We start from the raw sequence: 24,167 nt of genomic DNA on the forward strand, positions 1-24,167 counted from the left end.
GTACAACGTTGGGGGCAATAAAAAATGTGACAGAATGAATGTCCCTCACCAACAACTTTGAGATTAGACTACAGTTGTTGGTGCTCCCGATTGAGTAAAATAACATCAAGAACTTTGAATTTACTGTCTTAAGCTCATAAGGTTTATAACTTGACTATGTAAATCGTGACATTGCTTATTTCGTCATGTTCAATTTCTTTGAAATCCACTCATTCATATTCTTTTCAGGAACTTTTTCATTCATGGCTTGTTCAACGAGATTAGGAATGTCAAAATTTCGATCTGTCAATATTAATTTCATGTTCAACAATGCTTGATGATAGAATTGTTTTGTTTTGATCATTAACTCCTCATTGAGTGAATCAATTTGTTGTTGAAGTGGCACAAGTTCATCTTGTTCTATTTGTGCTCGTTGTTTCGAAAGAGTTTCTTGTAATTCTTCTTGAATGTTCTTCCTTTCTTGTTTGATTTGTTTTTGGAATTCCAATCGAAGAGTATTTTCTGAGTGTTCATTTTCTTTCTTTAGAGATGACAATTTGTGTTCATATTCTTTTTTGAGTTCTTCGATTTGTTGAGTGTGTGATTTCTCCAACTCGTCACGTTGTGTTTCATGAAGTGAAATGAGAGCAGACTTTTCTTGCTCTGCTGCTTTCATCCATTTCTCTTTTTCAGAAGCCAACAATTCTTGAACTTCATTCTTCCATTTGACTTGTTCCTGAGCGAGTAATTGAGCGAGACGATTCTCCATGTAAATTTTTCGTTCTTCTTCTTCTTGTTGACGTTGTCTGAGATCAATGGTTGCTCCACGAGGAGAGGTATGATTACTTGTTGTTTTCGTCTTTTCTTCCAATTCTTTTTCTTTGTTTTCTAAATTAAGTGTTAGTCTTTCACAGAATTCGGTCAATTCCTTATTTTGTTCTTCTTTCTCTTCTAATTGTTGTTTGAGAGTATTTGAAAGAATTTCTAATTCATTCTTTTCTTTTTGAATGATCATTAGTGTTTCATTCAATTTCTTGATCGTATCTTCCTTTTGAAGGTTTGTAAATGTTTCCTTTTTAAGAGACATGATCGTTTCATCCTTAAAGGCGAGATCCTTTCTTAATTCTTCCAATTCACCACTCATGAGTTGCAATTGATGTTGATAATCCTCTTCAATTTCTTTCATTTGTTCTTCCATTAATTTAATGGCATTATCGGCAGCTTCTTGTTTCGTCACATTGGCAACAAGATTGTCGTCCTGACTCGCAACTGCTTGAACATCCGTATTTGATTGACCTTCTTCCTTAATGACATTTTGCAATTGTTGAATCATGGAATTGGTAAATTGAGCAGATCTTCTTCCAGATAATGCAGAAAAGGAACTAACATCTTCAGTAGAGAGACCTCCAAGATTAATACTCATGGATTTTCGATGACCAGCTGTGTTCAAGTTTGAATTCAGCAAAGTGCCACTTGAAGAAAATAGAGAATCGACATTTTCAATCAGAAATCGACACACTTGACAAATGATTGGCAATGTTTGTTGTTGTTTTTGCAAGTGAGCTCGAATGGACATTCTCTTAAAATCATCCAATACGACTGCAACCGATGATTGTGGAACGAACATTAAATTCGTACCCATCACAATGGCCATCGTTTTGGGTGTCATTTTCGTCACAGTTGAGAACTCTCCAACACTGGCTAATTTCAAAATACTCAATAATTCACGAAGGACACTTTGATTGGGTTGTGGCAATGTATGAATCAATCTTTTGGTTCCTTCAAAAACATGAGTATAAACATTTGGATCAGATTCGAGAGAAATTTCATCAAGTTCAACATAGGGTTCGTAGAGACGAATATAATCGTCGTACTTTTCATAGGTCAATAAAGGATCTTGCATTTCACGTAAAAATCTCTTCACTAAATCAGCAACCATGTGAGCATCGGTTCCAGGAGCAAATTGAACACCATTTGGAAATAAATGAGGAAATGCAAGCATGGTGTTAAATTTCTTGACAAACTTTTCAATTTTCACTTTGGATCCAGCCATTCTGAAAATTCCTTCAAAACACAATCTTGGTGGATCTGATTCACTTGGTGAAGTTCTAAGAAAGTTAAAACAAGCTCTCAACACATATGGAATTTTAACTTCTTTCAACAGAAAGAGAGCTGGTTCTTTGACATGAAATTGTTCTTCTTCAGTGAGAGAGCTATAAAGTGTTTCAATATTATTCCAATCGATACTTGTGGATGAAATAGTTTTCATGGAAAGAGGTGAACGAATGGTGAGAGGACTCATCAATGTCGTCAGTTGAACCTTTTTACCAGACTCTAGCTCAGAAACAATCCAATTACTATTTAAAGCATTTGATTTCAAGTGTTTCATTAAAAAGTGAAAATTAAACAATGTCTCATTCTTACAAATGGTTTGCAAATAATTTCCATAGACTTTTGTCTTTGTAGGTGCACAATTTGGAAACAATTCCAAATACAAGGTATCATGAACAGGTGCTTGTGCATCACTAGAGAGAATGTGAAAATTATGAGCATATTCTTTCAATGAGAGAACTGCAGATTTCATTTTGATAAATTCTCTTCTCATTTCAACATCTCCCAAATCACAAGATTGATCTTGTGCAGATGTCATTGAAGATTCGTTGGTGTTCTTTCTGTCAATCATGGCAAAATCACCTTGTTGATAATAGAAACTTCCAGGAACGCTTTTTCTCTTTTTTGATAAAACACTACTATACATCATGTTGACGAGACCTGATCCAAAGGAGGTCATTCGATTATGACCACCATTAGATCCTCCTCCTCCTCCTCCGCCACCACCACCACTGTTGTTACTTCCAGTCGAGGAATGTGACATGGTTGATGTGGAATGATTTGCAGAATCAGAACCAACAATCATTTCAGGAGTGATGCATGTGGTGGTCATCACAAAACATGAATTTTGTGGGAAGACCATTTGGAGCTCATCTTGTAATTGGAGGAGGATATCACTAAATGTTACTTGTTTTGCTTTTTTCCCTCCGATTTCAATGATTTTGGAGTGGAGCGTATTTGCTTGATCGGTAGGTGATAATTCAATGTGGAGAAGAAGTTTTCCAGATGAATTAGAATTCGAGGACATGTTTTTGATTATTAAACAATTGTTGTTGTTTGAGTTGTGGTGTTCGGGAGCAGGTGGTCGTGTGATTTGTAAAAATTATTGGATAACACAGTTGTTGAAGTCAATTCGCACACGCTCAGATGTCTATTTGTTGTTGTTTGGCAATGATGATGTTGTTGGCAGGTGATGATGTTGAGATTTTTCAAGAAATAGAAGTTGTCTGTCATTTGTCAATACGAAGAGGTTTCGGAATTGTTTACAAAATATGCAACGAATGATCTCTTTAATCACATACAACTGTAACAGTTGTTATGGCTTCTTGACCAAAGCAACCAAATTGAAATACAATTGCTCTGGGTTAAGTTGCATGTAATGTCGCACAACTTTCACGACATCCTTTAATAAATCGCCAGAGCTCTCTCCTCGATAGCATGGATGATTTCTTCTTCCATCCAACTCAAATACTTTGCCACTTTTTTCTACAAAACAAACAAAGTGCAAGTTTGTGTCCTCAACAACAGCAGAAGAGTTCTCCGAAGATAAAGCACTGCTTTCATGAGCTTCTTCAACTCTGTTGTCCTTTTCTAATGCTTTAGCGATCTCGTCAGGTGTTTTTCCTTGGCTAGCATTGAGAAAGTCTTTCAAAAAACTGTCTTTGTCAATATTCAACAGAGAAGCATTGTTAGCCAAAGAATGTACAATTGCAACAGTTCCACACGCATTTCCGATTGTTTGTTTCATAAAGAACAAGTCTTTGGGGAATGTATCTTTTTGCTTTTCAGATTCAGCATCTTCTTTTGATTGTACCTCTTGGTTTTCTTTCGTGAGAGGGAACAAGAGCATTACGGCTACAACAGGACGTGGAACCATTTCTAATAGCTCGTCATCAAGCCCAAAAACATCAACATATTCATAAGCACTATCTGTTCCGAGACCTAATTTACTTGCATATGAATTCATTAGATCTGGATTTGATTCCAATGGAAACCAAGCTTTACAAGGTTTGTAATAAAAGCCAATTTGAAAATTTAATTTTGTTTGATGATCATCACCCTCTCCATATATCAAGCTTACCTACTTTTTGTTGACATTTTTTTGTTGGTTTAATAATGTGGAACTTCCAATAATAATCAGATCAACCAACAAAACATCTGAAATTTTACTTTTTGGTAATGTCAAGCTGAATGTCCCAAAACGCCTTTATCAAAGCATTTAGGGCTTTTTGTTCTCTCTCGTTCAACCGATCCACCAACGGTTTGAATTTTTCTGGATGCTTTTTGTATGCTTTGAAGTGAGTTAAAATTTCCTTAAAAACATGTGCCACTAAATCATCGTCAAAAATCTCCATTTCTTTCTCTATCTCTTTCTTTTGTTCAAACTTTTCCTTTTCTTTTAATCGTTTAGAAATTTTTTCAGGTGTATAATCTCTAAAAAGTATGTCAAGAAACAAGGATTGATCTTTGTCTGGAAGTTTTTCGCAAAGTTGCAATAATTGTTGTGGGTTTTGGGTATAGTGCAATAAATTATCCTCAAAAACTTTGAGAGCTTCTTTAACAGCATCAGAAGCCTTCTCTAATAGTTTTTTTGTCAGATTAGTATCATTAGCATTTTCCAAGTCTTCGTCCTCCAAGTCATCCTCTGTCAAATTTTGCCAAATTTTTGCATTAATGTCGCTACTAATCATAGCTGTATTTTTCACGGCCTCAATCACTTGAGGGTCGTTGTTAAAAAATTTAATTGCATCATCAGGTTCCTTTTGTAAAAGATCCATCAGTGACGACAATTCATTTGGTTGAAGTTTTGAAATAAAGTGATCGGCTGTGTTCTTGTCTGTTATCATTGATTGTCCTGATTTTAGTAATTCAATGTAAATTTGTTTCAATTTTGATTTGGGTACGTTTCCTTGCTTGTCCTGCGAAAGAGTGTTTAAATTCTTAAATTCTTGTAATAATTGCTTTTTGAATTCTTCATCATCGGAAAGATCATCCAACTCTCCGTCATCGGAATCGTCGGAGTCATTGAGAAACCCTTTGCTAGATAAATCGTGTGCTAGTTTTTGAGTGAGCATATCCACAGTTTTCGAATCCAATTCCAAATCTTCATCGAAATTAATTCCACCTGAGGACGAAGACTTTGAGGGAGGTTTTGTTGATTTGTCCTTTGTTGAATCCGAAGCTGTTGAAGCAGGAAATTGCTGCTTGTTCAAGGTTTCCATCAAGTTTTGCATAAATGATTCTGTTGAAGATGACGAAGGCTTACTGTTCTTGTTGAGCATTTTTCTTCGATGGATCTGGGACAAATTAATTTAATTAATTTTTCTTCAAGTGATCATTTGATATAAATTTCTCACCAACATCTTTAAAATTTAATAATTAATTAATTGATTGTTTATTGTTATTTGTACAGGAAACCTAGGGGTGTCAAAAAGATGATTGACAAAATTGTTTCATTATACTCTCACGAGTTCATGGTGATGGTGTTTAATATCCGAAACCATAGAGGGTTCTTCCTTGTCTCTTCAAGGCGTAGACAACATCCATGGATGTAACAGTCTTTCTTCTTGCGTGTTCAGTGTATGTAACAGCATCTCTAATCACATTTTCCAAAAAGTTCTTCAAGACAGTACGAGTCTCATCATAGATTTGTCCGGAAATACGCTTCACACCTCCTCTTCTTGCCAATCTTCTAATGGCTGGCTTGGTGATACCAGCAATGTTATCTCTGAGGACCTTCTTGTGTCTCTTGGCACCACCCTTTCCGAGACCCTTACCACCCTTACCTCTGCCAGTTGTTGTAGTCATTGCTATGTGTTAGTTGTGTTGGAGTTGATTCGTAAGCACGAGTTGATTTGTTTTTTTTTGTTGTGGATATCGATGACGTTCGGGTAGACGCATTTATTTGGCTATGAGGGGAATGGAAAACCCAAAATTTTTCGTAACGGTTTTTGTAAAGTCTCCAAAAATTCGATCCGCAACGAAAAAAGTTGAGAGACTTTACAATGAAATGTCTTGAAAACAAAGAAAAACCACGGTGACTCTCTCCTTGCACCTGATCATCTTTCTTTTATCCACCTTCAATCTCTAGATTGTTTCTCCGATTTCAATACTGGCATCTCGACCACCTGGATACTCTCCGAACTTGACAAGTGCTTGCACTCACTCAACATGAGTCTTGTCAAATCCGAATTGTCGTCATAGGCATCACACGCATAACAGAAGATACTCAAGTCAGACAGGGTGATGAGTGGATTGATAATGGTTCAACATGTATCCCTTTCGGTACTACTGCAACAAATCGAATGGTTGGAACATGAAAATGAGGACAATTTTGCAAATGCTCCACTTCAAATCCTACTCCTTCGATCTCATAACTCTTGTTATTTGTTGGTGCTGAATCACTTGTTGATGATGAAGATGAGGGAGGATGAAGAGGACATGACGATGTCGAGAGGCTGTTTTGATTTCTGTTTCCTTCTCTTTGTTGAACTCATGACAACTCGGCACTTCTTACACCAAAACCGAGAAGTTTGAAATAAACTGTCAAGCTCAAACAAACCAAGAGAATGTTCTTGTCCTCTCGATTTCTATGTGAGTGTATCATCATCTCACGAATCAAGCTCGTTTTGTTTCATCAAAGATTTGAAACCAAAAAAAATGAGTTCTGAGCCATTTTCCTTGGCGAAGGAAATTGAGAAAGTATTGGCAAAGAGCCAACCCGAGAACAACAAGTACGAAGAAGAAGAGGCTTGTGATTCCTGCGAAAATGAGGAGGATAGTACCTCCTTTGAAAATGATAACTTTGAATATGATGAAGAATGTGAAGAAGTCGTTGAAATTTCGGAAAATGAAATGTTGGCCATGTTGGATGCCGAGAGAGATCCCTTTGATGTCTGTGCACAAATATTTGACAAAGAGAAATTATTTGGAGATGAATATCACGAAGATGAAATAATTGTTTCACCAAATTTGACTCTGAAGCATTTCAGAGAATTGTACCAAAGAGGATTTGTGGTCATTGACAATTTCATCGATTCCGAAGAAGCAAATGAGATTTACTCGTTAACAAAGAAAATTTCTCATACATTCAAGCCTGCATGTGAGTTGAAATCCATTGAGGACTCTTGTGATGATAAATTTAGAGACAATACAGCCAGGTCAGACCTTATCAAGTGGCTTCATCCTAAAGTAGGTTGATAATTGAAGTTTTCCAGAGTGTTATAATCCCAACACTATGACTGATGGTTGAACCCTTAAATCCCTCTCGTTTTATAATGTTTATCATGATAGGATTTCACTATGAATGAATCACAAAACTCTTCTTCATCCTATTGTTCACACTGCTCTGACAACGAGGAAGATATTATTCTTTGGAAAAACAACCAAACTCTTAGACGCATTGTTCTCCAGAAATTCAAAGTCATCCAACAACGCCTCCATGAGTTTGCTCCGTGTATTAAGCATGAGGATGAAGGCATGGAACTAATGTGGTCTCTCTATAGAGCTACTGGCACTTATTATGAAAAACACCGAGATTCTTTTCCGAGGTAAGCGTGACAATGGATCATTATAATAGTTTACAAAACTCACAACAATTTTATGCCCTTATTGACTCATAGTAATAGCAAGGATGAAGGCCCTCTCGATCAAAGAAAAGTCACTGCTTTACTCTACCTTAACACTGAATGGAGTGACGAAAATGATGGAGGCATGCTGAGAGTATTCGTAAAACCGGAAAATGCCATCAAGCATACAGAAAGAATTGCAAAGGAAATTAACCCAATTGCTTGTCGCTTGGTTTTGTTTTTGAGTGGAGCTGTAGATCATGAGGTATTGAAATCTTTTAAAGATCGTGTTGCTCTTACTTCATGGTTCTCGTAAAGAGTAAAAAACCAATTATCAATTTCATTGATGTAATTTAATTAACCAGGGTCGACGGATTGGATCGGATCACTCCAGCGATCTTTCTATCAATCAATCCAATCCTAAAATCCGATCTATTTAAATTTCCTCATTCAAGGAGGTTCATCCCAAGACTACATGTGTCCTCTTGTCTTTGTCAACTTGTGGTGAGAAATTTGGAAAGGTATTATTGGAGGTACATGGTATGGTGTCTCTGGAAAGTTTGCCCTTTTTGAATGAATATTTTAACTAAAATGACTGCGTAATACCGATTCTTGGTTTTTACCGACAATAGCCAAAGGTCCAAGCTATCAATGTCTGACGCTGTGGAACCAAATCCTGGTTTTCTTTTGTTGGATTTATTACGAGGAAAAGAAAACCACGACGGCATCAAGATGAAGCGGACGACAACATTCTCATCAAAAACACCTTTCAGGTTCATGATTGTGTTGTTGATGCTGCTCGTTGGAATGATACTCTCCACTCGTCGAATACAAGCTCAAGATTTGCGATATTGCTCGATTGCCAACACCACAGTGATTCCACTCACCACAAGCTTAACAGGTCAACAACAACCCGGAATATTATGTCCCTTTGGATTCATCAAACAAAGAAATATCACTTCGGGTCTGTTCACTTGTCAAAGTGTGATGGATTTATTGAATGACATTGTGGACAAGAAGGATTGTTTCTTGCCACCAGGTCGAGACAATGAAAAATCATTGCCCTACTTTGACACTACAAACTGTATTTTCAATTATCTTCATTGTTCTCCTCGAACCAGAAAGTGCACCCTATTCAACACGAGAAGTTTGGGCGATGCATGTGTAGACCGATTTAGTTGTGCAGGATCGGTTCAGAAAAATCACATCAATTGCTTTGAAGGAAAATGCACCACTCTTGTGAGAAACACTGTTCTACCTACAGGTGCTCTCTGTCCATCTGATCTCTCAACTTTTTCTTCTTTCATTAGCTATGAGAATAACACATTATCCACATGTAATGACAACTCTCTTTGTGTGTCCAATGGCGGATCCTCAAAATGCATGAGAGTGCAACCAGGAAGAGCTCCAAGATTTGGATCATGTGGAATGTTTTACACCGTTGAAAACAACACTATTATGGATATAAGTGTGAGGTTGTGTAAAGATGCACATGTTTGTTCAAATATGGAGCACGGTAATTGCTTACCTAATTATGCTTCTACAGACTTTTATGACACATTTAGATCCCCATTTAGGACTCTAATAACTCCACCAGAAGAGTTCGAGCTTCAATTAAGCTCCACGTATATGGACACGAGGCAAGCTTTTACTACAAGAAGTAATTCTTTTTGTAAACATAACTCTGGATGTAGCGGAAACGCACTCGGCAATTCTGCATTACAAATCAAGTCAAGCTATTCTTACATGAAGGGAGGCCCGAGTTTCAACGCGTCGTTTTTTGAAACATTTAACAAATGTGACACATCTCTGAAGAAATGTATTCGAGTCTTTGGAAAAGAGAATGGAATGCCATGTTCAGAAAATGCCGAATGTCGATCGACTTATTGTTCACCTTTCAACAACATGACTTGTTCTGAGTTGCCAAAAGAAGTTGCATGTGGACCAAGTGTTTCCAGTGCATCATTGTCTGATTGTCCAGGATATTCACAATGTGTGTGCACCAACTCGAGTCGAGGAGTTTGTATGAGTTTATGTTTTGCTGAATTGACAGATTTGCATTCATGTTCCTATAATTTTGGAATGGTTGGATCAAATAGTGCAATTTCTAAAATGGAAAATACTTTAATTCCATTCTATGACAATCAATCCTCAATATTTTCTCTTGAAAATGGAAAATGTAAAGAATACATGATCAAATATTTTGAATGTATGAAGAATATTCAACAAGAAATGAATTTGGAGACTCATGATTTGCCATATTCTCCTTTAACAAGACGAAATGGAATGACAGGAAAATCTTTGTCACTCTCTGAACCCAATGACATTGTTTTGAAAAGTAATTTGGCAAATTTATCTCTATCTGAAGATGAGACAGATGTATTTGCAATTGCTGAAGTGAATTTGACCAACATTGAAAATAATCAATTTTCAAACATTTCAGAAGTATCCTTAACAAGAATTGATATGTTTAATGAAAGTTCAAGTTCAATGTTGATGCAAGTTTCAAGCATGTATTCAAATTTTAACATTTCAGAACAAGTGGTTGTTTATATTTTGGAAAGAATGGCAGGATTAATTCCAAAATATAAAACCAAAGAAATTAATTTCAGATCAACCTTGAAAGTGTGTGGATGTTGCACTCCAACAGTGACCAATTATTTGCAAGATTCACTTCATGGAGGAATTTTATTGAAAGGAAATGATTCAAATATTCTCTCTTCAGGATTGATTGCATTCTCTGATTTATCATTAAGTAATACCATCTCTGGATTTGAACCAATTATGGGACATAATTCATTTCTGAATCGAAATTGGTATGAGAAATGTGACATTATTTTAGTTCCAGCTGAAGATATTGATGTGATTACACTCTCTGTGAAGAATAACATGTTAATTTTGGATCGAAATTCAACAGATGGAAATTCATTGAAAGAATTGGAAGAAAAATCAATGAATGAATTATTCTCTGTTGCAATTTCAAACATTCCATCAAAAGTGTTGACAATTCCAAGAAGTGTGAGAGATGCTGCCCTAAAGAATCAAACATTATTGGATCGAGTTTCTTCAGTGTTTAAAGATGCAGTAATGGATAATTATTGGCATGTTTATAATGTGTTAAATTTGACGAGTTCAATCAACTCAACCGATTGTTCCATTTTCAATTCGACTTTTGATATTAAGGCTTATCATAGAGTCATATTCTCATATCCAGTGACATTTGACACTTCAGTTCCATTTCCTCTTTCTTCTCCTTCATTTGTGATTGAGAATGATCAATGGTTTATGCAGAAATTATTTTTTGGAATCATTTCTGATGAGATATTGATGAACATATTCTCAAAATTGGCAAGTCCAAAATGTTACAGCAGTTATAACTCTTATTTGGGTGTATTCCATTATAATGATGTCTCAAAATATTGGGATTTGATTCTGAAAGATTCCATGTTATTCATTGTGATTGCAAGTTGTCTCTTGTTTTATATTTTATTGATCACAAGTTTTAGAAAAAGTTTGGCCATGAAGAGAAGATTATTTGCACCATTTATTGGACCATTTTGCATGATGATCATTTGTTTGGTTTATATTGAACCTATTTTAATGTCTCTATTCAAACATGTTGGAAAGAATATTATTCCATTCATTCCAATTCCAAATTTATTCATTTCATTATTGAGTGCTTCTTATATTGTAGTGTCCATTCGATTTTATTATTTGAGAAATTTATATCAAATCAGAACAGGATTAGATGAAAAGATGAAGAATAACAAAATGAATAATATGAGAATTTATCGAATTTTCGTTCAACCCTATGTCACTCTCTCATTGGTGATCATTATCACTTGTATTGTTTTTGGAATTTGGTTTGGAATATTTTATGGAATTTTAGAAAGTATAATTATTGAAAGATTTGGAAGATTTGAATGGACACTTCAATTTGATGCTTCCTTATTGGCATTGACCACTCAATTTGCATTCTTGAGTTTATTTTCAATTCTTTGTTTATTTGTTGATGCCTTTTTCAATTTGAAAAAGATTAGAAAACATGTAAGTATTCACCAAAATGCATTCAATCCACAAATAATATTATTTTCATGAACTAAGGGCTTTGGGTATTACTTTATATTTGATGATCCGTTCCACATGAGAATTGATATCCTTTCACAACTCTTTATCTTTTTTATCTCCATTTTTGTAGTATTGGACATCTTTGTTTGGAATACTCTCATCATCAACAGAATTGGAATTACTCTCTTCTTCCTTTGCTCTCTAATGATATTTGGTGGAAATATTATGATAGTTGAAACAGCAATATCCATTAAGAACAGAAGGACAAACGGTTGTTTGAACTGCTTTGTTGATCGATTAAGCGTCCTCGAAACCGAATGGGTTGAAAACATGAAAGATGTTCACTTTAGAGAATTGCAGATGGTATGTATTGATATTTTGCAATGTTTTTTCTCATTTTGGAATAGAAATATGCCAAGAATGAATTTTCGTTAGAGAACTTTTTGTTGTACGAACATTTAGAAAAATTAGAGAAACAAAAAGTATTGACTGTAGAGGATCTCCATTATTTACAAACCACCTATCTCAGTAGTCTGTCTCCTTACTCGATCAATTTACCTGCCCATTGTTACACTAAATTTGCAGAGATTTTGACAAGAAATGCAAATATTCAATTTAGTGAGCTCGAAACCATCAAGAATGAAGTCATTGCCAACAATTTGGACACATTCAACCGATTGACCTTAACCAAGGAATATAAAAAGTGGAAAGAAATTGCTTCCTTCCAATCTCAAATGAAAATTTAACCAACAACTTGCAACAATAAAATCAACAAATTTAATGTATCTTGTTGGGAATTCACACACACTACAACATAAGAACCCCAGTAACGTATACAGGTGGGAGTGACAGGTAACGAGATCTCCCAAGCCAGGAGAAAAAAATTGGCTGGACGGGAAATTTAATTTTTTTTTCTCAATACCACCTCTGAAAACGCGTTTATGTTGTAGTGGTAAAGAGAAATGAATCATAATGATTTGAAATGAAAACAAATTGACTTGAAATTGAGGTCATGAACCACGCATTATAACAATTTCAAATCTTTTGTGAATTCTAATAATCTTGCAGGGCATGGACCAATTGCAACCACTGTTGCTGTTCCTGGTTCAACTTGTGTTTTACCCGCATCTAAAACTCGATACGTTGGAAGACCTTTCTTTTTAGCTTCACTTTCATAATGTTTCATTTGGTTGGCGTCAACTCTGAGTGCAACCTTAGCAGCTCCAAAATGATGCCACTTATTTAGCCATCTTAAATGTTCCTTGTATTGCTCGTTCTTTGGATTTTTTTTAACTCTTTGATGAATCGCTCGATGAGCTCCAAGACTGTTTAAATAATTTTCAATTTCAAAATTTCGAATAATTATTTAAACAGTCTTATTAATTATAATTATAAATAAATTCTAATCATTACCTTGCATGTCCACATTGCGCACACATTTTTCCTTTACCCATATTAAGATCACCTCTCACCAACAAGGTCATTTTCTTTGGATCGGAGTCTTCTTCCTCATCATCCTCATCGGAAACATCTTCCTCCACATCTTCCCATTCTTCATCATCATTTTCCTCTTGTTGTTGATTCTTCTCTTCTTTCTTGATGACCACAGCAGTCGGTCCTCGGAGCAAATCATACGATTTTGCAACAAGAATCCCCGTGAAGAAAGATCCTAACATGATGGTCAGTGTTTCATAAGAGAGCATTTTTTTGTTTTTGGTTTTCAATAAACCCATTCCTGTATTTTTTTGTTTTTGGTTGGATTCTTTTTATTAACCAATATAATTGGTGGTTATTCATTTAATGGGGTCAACCAATTAATTAGTGGTGGGATTTAACTCAACTCGTCTTTGAAAGGGGCAGGGTCAATTTTAAAGATGATGTTAACTCTATTAAAACAATGAAAGAATTACTGTTTGAGAAGTATGGTTTGTTGTAGACCAAGCTCTTAGAAAACAGATGGTGGAGAGTAAGAAAGTTGAAACATCCTCACAATCATCCATGGCCAACCACTCTTAAGAATTTCACGCTATTGATCTGTAAAAATTTTTTTATAGAGTGGACAATTCTTTAATTGGTTACAGAGTTGACATTTTGACAGCACCATTCACTCTTCAAAATTGCTCTTTTCGAATGGTCCCTCCTTAACGCTGGCTCTACAGAAACTTTTTTTTTGCAGGGACATAAATCGTGTCCTCGAAGCCCGGAGTGCACTTTCGCTGGTCAGTCTTGCTATGCTGAGGATCAAACACTACTCATCAAGCGCAACACAACTCTCCAATTTCTACGACTAGAGATCAATATCTTGTTCATTATTGTTTTACAATTTCTTTTCATTGTTCATTAATCCCTTTTCTTTATACAGTTCTATTAATTCCTGATAAATATACGAAGCACAATGATGTTCATACGCTCGTTTATACTCTTTTAACTGCTCATCCTCTGACAGATGATTCACTGGCAAAGGATCATAATTCTGTGAGGACCAAATGTATTTGTAATTCTCGAGTTGAGTTTTGACAGACGATGAATCTGAATCAGAGATGATGTAATTGGATGATGAATTTGTGGTTTGTGTCTGTGGATGCATGTGTGACCAGCAGTGAGTGGAGTGCAGCAATTTGGGAACGTGAGGGAGTTGGAGTGTGAATGCGCGTACGGGTGTTTGTTTTTTTTCAATACTTGATACGCAAATGTTCTTTAGACTTCTTTTACGGGCATTGGAGCATTCAACTTGGACATGATCGTGAATTCCCTTCTCTGTCTTTTGTGAGGTTGTGAATTCTTAAAATATTAAAACCTCTTGGGTTGGAAAAATAAAGCGAAAGGAACACAGAGATTTCCCAACGCTCTCTCTTTGGCAGCTGATGTGTCGGTGTCGAACAAGACGTCGAGGGGTCATGTGAGGGTCCTTTCCCATCCAACAACAGTGTTTTGAGGGTTGATTTCCGCTTGTCCATTCGAATCATCCCATTTCCATGATGATTGATTTACTGTAGTTGTTCATTGAGTTTGTTTTCGATCAAAAAAACTTGTTGTAACGAATTTTGTTTACGAACTGTTACGCGTAACAACAAATAGCATGAGAAAATTGTGCTGCACCACCAGCACCCTCATCACCATCACCACAACCAGCACCACCCTCACGAATGGGTGTAGCCTTCGTGGTGGTCTTTTTTGCCTGAAATCTCTTATTGGTTGTTATGATGATGAGAGTGGAGGAGGAGGAGGAGTATACCTTTATCATCATCTTCGGAGAGGTTACAGTGCTAAAAGAAACCCTTCTTGTTCTTCATTTCATATTTCGTTATTACAGCCTCATTTGGATCATCATCAACAACAACAACAGTTGAATCATCATCATGGCCATACGATGATGAATACAACAGATACAACAGATACGATGAATACTACTGCTTGTTCATGGGAACAACGGAAAACTCACAAGAATATTGTTCTTGTTCATGGATGTTTTGGATTTGCTTCTCAATTTTGTTTATTAGAAAAGAAATTATTGGAGAGTGGATTTAACGTTTTGAATTATTGTTATCCTTCTCCGAGGCAATCCATTGAGAGATCATCGGAGGAATTGTTACAATTTTTGAATGAGCATCATGATCGAACGGAACATGTCTTGTCGAGTGTTGGAAAGTTATGGAATCAGCAACATGGAAAGAAGAATGTCGATAGTAATAATTTTACAACCATCCACACAACAACGAAAAACCAAATACCAAATGTGGATTCTATGAATGGAAATCATGTAAAACAAGAATATCATTTTGTGACTCATTCCATGGGAAGCATGGTTGTCAGAAGATTTCTAGTCATGACTCTCATGAAGCAATTAGAGAGCTCGAACCAATCATTCATATTGAATAATCCTGTTCTTGACTCTTTGAATCGCCAAGAAATGTTAAATCTCATTCAAATTTCACCTCTCTTGAGTGGAAATGTTCGACTCGCTAGAAATCTTTCCTTTTTACTTCCATTAGCAAAGATACTTCGAAAATATGAACATGAACCAACCATTGTTGAACAATTAATGATGAATGACAAGTCATTGAGTGATGATGGAAAATTTTTGGACATGTATTGGTGGCAACCTCATTCACCTTTGTTTAATAAGGTCAAATTAACTCATGTGATAACGTCACTATCTGCCACTCAAAAAAAAGTCAAGAAAGCCACTTCCTCTCCAAGTAACAGAAGTAATATTTTGTCAGACCTTGTATTGACTTACGAAGAACAAACATCACGAGTACCCTCTCACATGAAATTTGAACCTGTGGTTTTGCAGTCGGATCATAATTCAGTCTTATTGAGAAAACAGTGTATTGATAAGGTCTTGCAAATTCTATCTGACTAACATTTCTTAAGGACAATGGAACAGCTCACAACTCAACAATAATTGGCAACTCATTCGTTACAATTTGACAAATGGTGTCAAGATGTGTTTATTTTAATGGAATTGATCCAACAATTACAAGCCAAGAATTTTCTTCTTCTTAGCTTGGAATTCCTCTTCAGTGAGAATTCCAGCATCTCTGAGCTCGCCTAACTTTTTCAATTGATCAAGATAATCTCCACCAGAAGAGCTTGATTGAGAAGTGGTTGTCTTCTTTTCAGGAGTCTTGGAGGTAGTGGTTGAACTACTAGAGCTCTTGGAAGGCATTTTCTTTGAGTCAACAATAGTTGCATTGTCAAAATCTGCATTATCAGCTTGAGTAATATCAATGACTGAACGATCTGAGCTGATTTCAATTTTCAAATAATTACCATACTTGGTAATATTAAGTTCGGATTCTTCTTCAAGACCATCAGCTTTTGCGACAGCTCTCAAATCAATACGTAAATCATCAATTTTTGGTAATTTACCAGTAACAATTGCCATCTTATCACCAAGATCTTGAGTTTGTTTGTAAATTTGTTGTCCATTCACAAATAGTTCAAATGGCTTCTCTGCTGAAGCATTAATGTTTGCCAAATGGAAGTGCACTGGAATGATCTCAGAAGATGAAGAAGCAGCTGACTTGGTGGCAGTTTGTTGTGAACTTTGAGGACCAAAAGTATCATTGAATTGTTGTTTCATTTGAATTCGTTCTGCATCACCAGCTTTTTCAACACCAAAGAACAAGAAAGTACCATTTTTGGTAATGTTAAATTGTTGTTTGGTGTCAACATCTCGAGCGTCAATTTTGAAACGAATTTCAACAATTAATTCTTCTCCACGAGGTGGCTTATCAAACGTTGCTCTCAATATTGCTGTTCTTGTGACTGGAATCTCCTCTTCACTCTTGAAAAATTCGTCACCATTCATGTAAATAGTGAAAGGTTCCTTCTTGGATGCTGGAATATTATTCACATAGAGAGTAACGGTCACTTCATCCAGAGATTCAGAATCTCCATGTTTGGCAACTTGTTGTGGAGTTGGAGCAGAATCATCGTCATCATCATATTTGGTCGTTGTTTTCACACGAGTCTTTTCCTTGTATTCTCTCTCAGCATTTGCATAGTGAACTGGATTGAAGAATTTTTCATCGAACATTTTGTTGGTCTTTTGTTGAATTTCGACATTGGAACCTTCATTTCTGTTGAGAACAGTGAATTCACCAAATAATTTTCATAAGGTAATAATGACAACATTTCAACATGACATTTTATAATGACAACATTTCAACAATCATAATAATCATTTGAATTCTCAATGAACTACTCTCATTGGATAGCACTTTCTACTTACAAGACAGCAATTAAAATATGAGTTCCCAAAGTAGTCAAATCAAAATCAACCACAGAATCCACACCAACTGTTGGAATTTTGATATGCAAATTTGCAACATGACTCTTTGCAGTTGGATCTGCTTTTCTCACATACAACATGACTTCCTTTCTCTTAAAAATTGGTTTTGAACTTTTGAATAAATTCTTGTCTTGTTGATCGGCGTCAAGAATTTCAAAAGGTTCTTCTTCACTGGCATCAATGCCTGACAAGTGAAGCCATATTCTTGTGGAGTCACTTCCGAAATCTGCTGAATTTGCAATTGCTTTTGCAATTTTAGCTTTTGGACTCTTTTCATAGTCATCTGCCAAATATACTGGTTTGTTGTACTTGCTAATAATTTCAGAATTTGGTGTGATGAGTATTATTATTATTTGTAGTTGTAGTAGTAGTAATTATTATAATCATTATTATTATCATTATTAGTAGTAATAGTAGTCATATATATATATATACATCACACAAAAACCTACTAGGTATATTCACCAGTCTTTTCATCGACATAGAATTTACGTTGATCATCCAAAATGACATTCTCTTCTTCAAAATTCTTATTCAATCCTTGCAAGACAGAGAGTTCTCCGATTTTTTTCACACGCACTCTGAAATGATATCCTCGATTGGTGAGATCGTATTGATTCAATTCATCAATATCTGCTTGAGGAATGACAAAATTGATAAATTCACGATGAATGGCACTGAGTCCAGAAGGTGTGACTTGAACTGTGTGAGAAGTGTTTTTTTGTGGAGTGGTGGCTCTGTGTGAATCAACAATTGAATATAATATAATGAATCGGTCAATAAAATCGATGAATGGAATGAATTTGTTAAAAACAAAATAATATATTATAGTTATAAATGGTTGTAATTAGAAGAACACAATCATACGTACGTGAATACAACATTGCCTCCAATCTTAACCACAAAGGGTTCCTTATCGGAAGCAGGAATGTTTTCAAAGAGGAAGTGAAGAGTTTCAGACATTTTTTTTGAGCTGAAAACTTGTCAATTTTTAATGACAGCAGACGTGAGATGAACATACTTTTGAAAATCATTGATTGACCATGAAGGACAAGGAGATATATCAAACAACATGAAAGCATTCACCACTTTGCATCCTTTAAACCTTCTTATGGACAATATTCAATTCTTGTTGAAGCATGGAAACTTCTTTCCACTTTTTACATTCATCTGTCAAAATGAGTCTACTATAGGTATCAAGATTATTGGTAATCACTTGTGTTTTGATGGCTTCTAATTCACTAAAGGAAATGGTTTCATTTGGATTTAGAGTGAGATTACCAAGAAGAAGTGTGAATTGAGTGTAACAAAATGCAGGTAAATTAATCGAGTAAGGAGCTAAATGAGAAAAGTAATTGGTGCTCAAATACGTCATGTCATCGAAAGTGACTCTTTGTTTACGTTCCAACTTTTCCAAGTCTTCAAATAATAAATAATTTTCTACTGAGAATTCATTTGTTGCATATTTCTATGAGAAGGACATTATGTTCAGTGTCTATGATTAATGAAATAATGATACAAACCTTTTGTAATTCTCTAAAATTAAAATCTTTCATATATTCCATCCATTCAGTTTCTAAAAGACTCAATTGGTCAATGGTGGAGTTCACACAAAAAGTTTTCACTTTTCTATTCTTAATAGAGATTAAAAATTCCACTAAAATTATATTTCCACCAAATAACATGAGAGAGAACAAAAAGAAGAGAGTAATTCCAATTCTGTTGATGATGAGAGTATTCCAAACAAAGATGTCCAAGATGACGAGAATTGAAGTTAAGAAAATGAGTAACTGTGAAATAATGTCCACTCTCATGTAGAATGGATCATCAAACATGAAGTAGTAGTACAAGCCCTTTTGAAATGGTCATCAATAACAATGATTCACAAAAACAACTTACATGTTTTCTAATCTTTTTCAAATTGAAAAAGGCATCAACAAATAAACAAAGAATTGAAAATAAACTCAAGAATGCAAATTGAGTGGTCAATGCCAATAAGGAAGCATCAAATTGAAGTGTCCATTCAAATCTTCCAAATCTTTCAATAATTATACTTTCTAAAATTCCATAAAATATTCCAAACCAAATTCCAAAAACAATACAAGTGATAATGATCACCAATGAGAGAGTGACATAGGGTTGAACGAAAATTCGATAAATTCTCATATTATTCATTTTGTTATTCTTCATCTTTTCATCTAATCCTGTTCTGATTTGATATAAATTTCTCAAATAATAAAATCGAATGGACACTACAATATAAGAAGCACTCAATAATGAAATGAATAAATTTGGAATTGGAATGAATGGAATAATATTCTTTCCAACATGTTTGAATAGAGACATTAAAATAGGTTCAATATAAACCAAACAAATGATCATCATGCAAAATGGTCCAATAAATGGTGCAAATAATCTTCTCTTCATGGCCAAACTTTTTCTAAAACTTGTGATCAATAAAATATAAAACAAGAGACAACTTGCAATCACAATGAATAACATGGAATCTTTCAGAATCAAATCCCAATATTTTGAGACATCATTATAATGGAATACACCCAAATAAGAGTTATAACTGCTGTAACATTTTGGACTTGCCAATTTTGAGAATATGTTCATCAATATCTCATCAGAAATGATTCCAAAAAATAATTTCTGCATAAACCATTGATCATTCTCAATCACAAATGAAGGAGAAGAAAGAGGAAATGGAACTGAAGTGTCAAATGTCACTGGATATGAGAATATGACTCTATGATAAGCCTTAATATCAAAAGTCGAATTGAAAATGGAACAATCGGTTGAGTTGATTGAACTCGTCAAATTTAACACATTATAAACATGCCAATAATTATCCATTACTGCATCTTTAAACACTGAAGAAACTCGATCCAATAATGTTTGATTCTTTAGGGCAGCATCTCTCACACTTCTTGGAATTGTCAACACTTTTGATGGAATGTTTGAAATTGCAACAGAGAATAATTCATTCATTGATTTTTTCTTCCAATTCTTTCAATGAATTTCCATCTGTTGAATTTCGATCCAAAATTAACATGTTATTCTTCACAGAGAGTGTAATCACATCAATATCTTCAGCTGGAACTAAAATAATGTCACATTTCTCATACCAATTTCGATTCAGAAATGAATTATGTCCCATAATTGGTTCAAATCCAGAGATGGTATTACTTAATGATAAATCAGAGAATGCAATCAATCCTGAAGAGAGAATATTTGAATCATTTCCTTTCAATAAAATTCCTCCATGAAGTGAATCTTGCAAATAATTGGTCACTGTTGGAGTGCAACATCCACACACTTTCAAGGTTGATCTGAAATTAATTTCTTTGGTTTTATATTTTGGAATTAATCCTGCCATTCTTTCCAAAATATAAACAACCACTTGTTCTGAAATGTTAAAATTTGAATACATGCTTGAAACTTGCATCAACATTGAACTTGAACTTTCATTAAACATATCAATTCTTGTTAAGGATACTTCTGAAATGTTTGAAAATTGATTATTTTCAATGTTGGTCAAATTCACTTCAGCAATTGCAAATACATCTGTCTCATCTTCAGATAGAGATAAATTTGCCAAATTACTTTTCAAAACAATGTCATTGGGTTCAGAGAGTGACAAAGATTTTCCTGTCATTCCATTTCGTCTTGTTAAAGGAGAATATGGCAAATCATGAGTCTCCAAATTCATTTCTTGTTGAATATTCTTCATACATTCAAAATATTTGATCATGTATTCTTTACATTTTCCATTTTCAAGAGAAAATATTGAGGATTGATTGTCATAGAATGGAATTAAAGTATTTTCCATTTTAGAAATTGCACTATTTGATCCAACCATTCCAAAATTATAGGAACATGAATGCAAATCTGTCAATTCAGCAAAACATAAACTCATACAAACTCCTCGACTCGAGTTGGTGCACACACATTGTGAATATCCTGGACAATCAGACAATGATGCACTGGAAACACTTGGTCCACATGCAACTTCTTTTGGCAACTCAGAACAAGTCATGTTGTTGAAAGGTGAACAATAAGTCGATCGACATTCGGCATTTTCTGAACATGGCATTCCATTCTCTTTTCCAAAGACTCGAATACATTTCTTCAGAGATGTGTCACATTTGCTAAGCATTGCAGAGTAGGTTCCATTAAAAGCCACTGGTCCTCGTATGTATGAATAACTTGACTTGATTTGTAAGGCAGCAAATACATCAAGTGCGTTTCCAGAACAACCTTGATTGTCTGTACAAAATTCAGTTCCTTGTTTGACGTAAGCTCTTCTTCCCTCAAAGAGAGTTGAGCTTATTCTCATTGAAAGACTAAAATGATGAGGATCAACAAAGGTTGTGAAAGGAAGTCTAAACTTGTCAAAAAAGTCCGTCGAAGCATAATTTGGCAAACATTTGCCATGTTCAATAAATGAGCAAAGATGTGCATCTTCACACAACACAATACTTTTTTCCGACGCCACCACCACTGTAGTGTTGTTCTCAGACCAATTAGTCGACGTGTACATCATTCCACATGTTCCAAATCTCTTTGCTCTTTCCTGTTGAACTCTCACACACATGAGAGAACCACTCGTCGACACACAAGTAGACTCATTGTTGCAAGTTGCAAAGGTGTTGTTCTCATAGCTCACAAAGGAAGAAAAATTGGGAGCTGAGGGATCCACACTACAAGAGGATCCAATCGGTAACACTTCATCCCTCTCCAAAGTGGTGCAAATTCCTTCAAAGCAATTGATGTGATTTTTCTGAACCGATCCTGCACAACTAAATCGGTCTACACATGCATCGCCCAAACTTCTCGTGTTGAATAGGGTGCACTTTCTGGTTCGAGGAGAACAATGAAGATAATTGAAAATACAGTTTGTAGTGTCAAAGTAGGGCAATGATTTTTCATTGTCTCGACCTGGTGGCAAGAAACAATCCTTCTTGTCCACAATGTCATTCAATAAATCCATCACACTTTGACAAGTGAACAGACCCGAAGTGATATTTCTTTGTTTGATGAATCCAAAGGGACATAATATTCCGGGTTGTTGTTGACCTGTTAAGCTTGTGGTGAGTGGAATCACTGTGGTGTTGGCAATCGAGCAATATCGCAAATTACTTGATTGACCCAAAATATATTGGGGAAGAGAAAGGATCATCATGGTTGTTGCTAGCACCATCATCACAAGGTTCATCTTGAAAGCATCATCATGACGACTTATTTGCCGCAAAAGAAACAAGGTGCGACCTGTTGGATGAATTGTTGTCATGTCGAGTCGAATTCACGTTGGAGGTAATTTTTGTTGTGTTGATGGTATTTTGATGTGCGGATTAGGTTCGTTGTCTTTCCCTCTTGAGGTCTGACAGCCTGACATGTCTTTTGGCATGCGAACCATTTTATGGACCAAGTTTTCAACATCACCGCGAGAGCAAACATCGTGCAATGTCATTTCGGGAGCTTGCATTTTTTGTTTTAATTTGGAGATTCCCTAAACTGAATTCAATACCCATCACTGGAAGACACATGTGGTCGATCCTGTCATTGTCCTGACATTTCCTTGATCATTGTTTACAGTTATTGTTGTTGAAATAGGTAATATTTAATGTTGTTGAGTACTGGATGAGGAGACTCGTTCGTATTCGCTTTCATAGTTGTATCGTATCTTCTTGGTGTTGGATCGTGCCTGTTCACGTTTCCTCTTCTTAATGTCAGCATCTTGGAGATCCCTCAATAAATCTTCCATATCTGCTTGTGAAGCGGTCGATCCAAAACTGGCAACGCTTGTATTGTCATCATCGCTTGCTGCTTCCAAATCTGCATAAATATCTTCAATATCTTGTTCATTTTCTTCTTCAACTTCAAACTTGTTTAAAGAATCTGGATAGAAAGCATCCTCATCGTCATCGGATGCAGCCTCCAACTCCACCTCAATCTCATCCTCCTTTTCTGTTTCTTTTTTCTTTTCATCTTGCTTAATCTTCTTCTTATACAAGTCTCCATAAACACCATTTCTCAATCTCTCTAATAATTCTCGTTCAATTGTGTGTTCAATTCGAGCCACTTGCTCTGCTCTCTTTTCTCTCTTTTCTAATCTCTTCTCGACAGCTCTGTTCACTGTCTTGATCTTGTGTTGAACTTTACTTCTAATTTGTCTCATTCTTCTCAATACCAAATATAATTTTGTAAATCTCTTCTTGACTCGATTAATCTTTTGATGATCCCACCATTGTAAATGATAATCAATATCTTTCAAGGCTTGTTGATAATTATCAGAGATGAGAATCTTTTCCCACATCTTGCTAGGAAGGTGCATTCGTTCAGGAGTTTTGATGCACAAATATAAACGTCCTTTCTTTTCAACCACTGTTGCGTATTTGCTGTTTGCGAGAGGACAAAACACCATTCTACATTGACCATCCACATTCATGGGATTGGTACACAAGTGTTGATCGGTTGCTTTGTTTTTAAAAGAACAAAACGATTTGTCCAATATGGTCCATATTAATTCATCGCTTGCCATGATGTTAAAGGGTTTTGATGATTGTGATGATATATATCGAAGGTAAGGAGAAAATCTTCTACACTACAGGTTGAAAATAAATTCAAAACTTGTT

At 35.4% G+C, this 24,167-nt stretch overlaps 12 protein-coding genes across 12 annotated transcripts; 3 read left to right on the forward strand and 9 right to left on the reverse strand.

Moving 5' to 3' along the window:
- Positions 1-175: 175 nt before the first annotated feature.
- FDP41_000653 (uncharacterized protein) lies at positions 176-3,118 on the reverse strand (the record flags this gene model as incomplete). The annotated part of the gene is made up of 1 exon (XM_044710175.1): positions 176-3,118. One exon carries the CDS (start codon positions 3,116-3,118, stop codon positions 176-178), a length of 2,943 nt encoding a protein of 980 aa, XP_044569467.1.
- A 288-nt stretch (positions 3,119-3,406) lies between these two features.
- Positions 3,407-4,188, reverse strand: FDP41_000654 (uncharacterized protein; the record flags this gene model as incomplete). The annotated part of the gene is made up of 2 exons (XM_044710186.1): positions 3,407-4,089; positions 4,176-4,188. 2 exons carry the CDS (start codon positions 4,186-4,188, stop codon positions 3,407-3,409), a joined length of 696 nt encoding a protein of 231 aa, XP_044569468.1.
- A 68-nt stretch (positions 4,189-4,256) lies between these two features.
- Positions 4,257-5,372, reverse strand: FDP41_000655 (uncharacterized protein; the record flags this gene model as incomplete). Its single annotated transcript, XM_044710197.1, has 1 exon — positions 4,257-5,372. The coding sequence occupies one exon, from the start codon at positions 5,370-5,372 to the stop codon at positions 4,257-4,259; it is 1,116 nt and encodes a 371-aa protein (XP_044569469.1).
- Positions 5,373-5,577: 205 nt separating this feature from the next.
- Positions 5,578-5,898, reverse strand: FDP41_000656 (uncharacterized protein; the record flags this gene model as incomplete). Its single annotated transcript, XM_044710208.1, has 1 exon — positions 5,578-5,898. The coding sequence occupies one exon, from the start codon at positions 5,896-5,898 to the stop codon at positions 5,578-5,580; it is 321 nt and encodes a 106-aa protein (XP_044569470.1).
- Positions 5,899-6,750: 852 nt separating this feature from the next.
- On the forward strand, positions 6,751-7,974 carry FDP41_000657 (uncharacterized protein; the record flags this gene model as incomplete). Its single annotated transcript, XM_044710219.1, has 3 exons — positions 6,751-7,281; positions 7,384-7,640; positions 7,713-7,974. The coding sequence occupies 3 exons, from the start codon at positions 6,751-6,753 to the stop codon at positions 7,972-7,974; spliced, it is 1,050 nt and encodes a 349-aa protein (XP_044569471.1).
- A 335-nt stretch (positions 7,975-8,309) lies between these two features.
- Positions 8,310-12,472, forward strand: FDP41_000658 (uncharacterized protein; the record flags this gene model as incomplete). Its single annotated transcript, XM_044710230.1, has 3 exons — positions 8,310-11,705; positions 11,763-12,089; positions 12,134-12,472. The coding sequence occupies 3 exons, from the start codon at positions 8,310-8,312 to the stop codon at positions 12,470-12,472; spliced, it is 4,062 nt and encodes a 1,353-aa protein (XP_044569472.1).
- A 278-nt stretch (positions 12,473-12,750) lies between these two features.
- Positions 12,751-13,429, reverse strand: FDP41_000659 (uncharacterized protein; the record flags this gene model as incomplete). The annotated part of the gene is made up of 2 exons (XM_044710241.1): positions 12,751-13,051; positions 13,140-13,429. The coding sequence occupies 2 exons, from the start codon at positions 13,427-13,429 to the stop codon at positions 12,751-12,753; spliced, it is 591 nt and encodes a 196-aa protein (XP_044569473.1).
- A 1,376-nt stretch (positions 13,430-14,805) lies between these two features.
- FDP41_000660 (uncharacterized protein) lies at positions 14,806-16,092 on the forward strand (the record flags this gene model as incomplete). Its single annotated transcript, XM_044710253.1, has 1 exon — positions 14,806-16,092. One exon carries the CDS (start codon positions 14,806-14,808, stop codon positions 16,090-16,092), a length of 1,287 nt encoding a protein of 428 aa, XP_044569474.1.
- A 114-nt stretch (positions 16,093-16,206) lies between these two features.
- On the reverse strand, positions 16,207-18,489 carry FDP41_000661 (uncharacterized protein; the record flags this gene model as incomplete). Its single annotated transcript, XM_044710264.1, has 4 exons — positions 16,207-17,314; positions 17,467-17,838; positions 17,979-18,263; positions 18,398-18,489. The coding sequence occupies 4 exons, from the start codon at positions 18,487-18,489 to the stop codon at positions 16,207-16,209; spliced, it is 1,857 nt and encodes a 618-aa protein (XP_044569475.1).
- A 136-nt stretch (positions 18,490-18,625) lies between these two features.
- FDP41_000662 (uncharacterized protein) lies at positions 18,626-20,385 on the reverse strand (the record flags this gene model as incomplete). The annotated part of the gene is made up of 3 exons (XM_044710275.1): positions 18,626-18,994; positions 19,050-19,379; positions 19,426-20,385. The coding sequence occupies 3 exons, from the start codon at positions 20,383-20,385 to the stop codon at positions 18,626-18,628; spliced, it is 1,659 nt and encodes a 552-aa protein (XP_044569476.1).
- A 127-nt stretch (positions 20,386-20,512) lies between these two features.
- Positions 20,513-22,714, reverse strand: FDP41_000663 (uncharacterized protein; the record flags this gene model as incomplete). Its single annotated transcript, XM_044710286.1, has 1 exon — positions 20,513-22,714. One exon carries the CDS (start codon positions 22,712-22,714, stop codon positions 20,513-20,515), a length of 2,202 nt encoding a protein of 733 aa, XP_044569477.1.
- Positions 22,715-23,152: 438 nt separating this feature from the next.
- On the reverse strand, positions 23,153-24,073 carry FDP41_000664 (uncharacterized protein; the record flags this gene model as incomplete). The annotated part of the gene is made up of 1 exon (XM_044710297.1): positions 23,153-24,073. One exon carries the CDS (start codon positions 24,071-24,073, stop codon positions 23,153-23,155), a length of 921 nt encoding a protein of 306 aa, XP_044569478.1.
- Between the last annotated feature and the right edge of the window lie 94 nt (positions 24,074-24,167).

Source organism: Naegleria fowleri, assembly GCF_008403515.1.
Source record: "Naegleria fowleri strain ATCC 30894 chromosome Unknown tig2, whole genome shotgun sequence".
In the NCBI taxonomy this organism is placed as follows: domain Eukaryota; phylum Heterolobosea; class Eutetramitea; order Acrasida; family Naegleriidae; genus Naegleria; species Naegleria fowleri.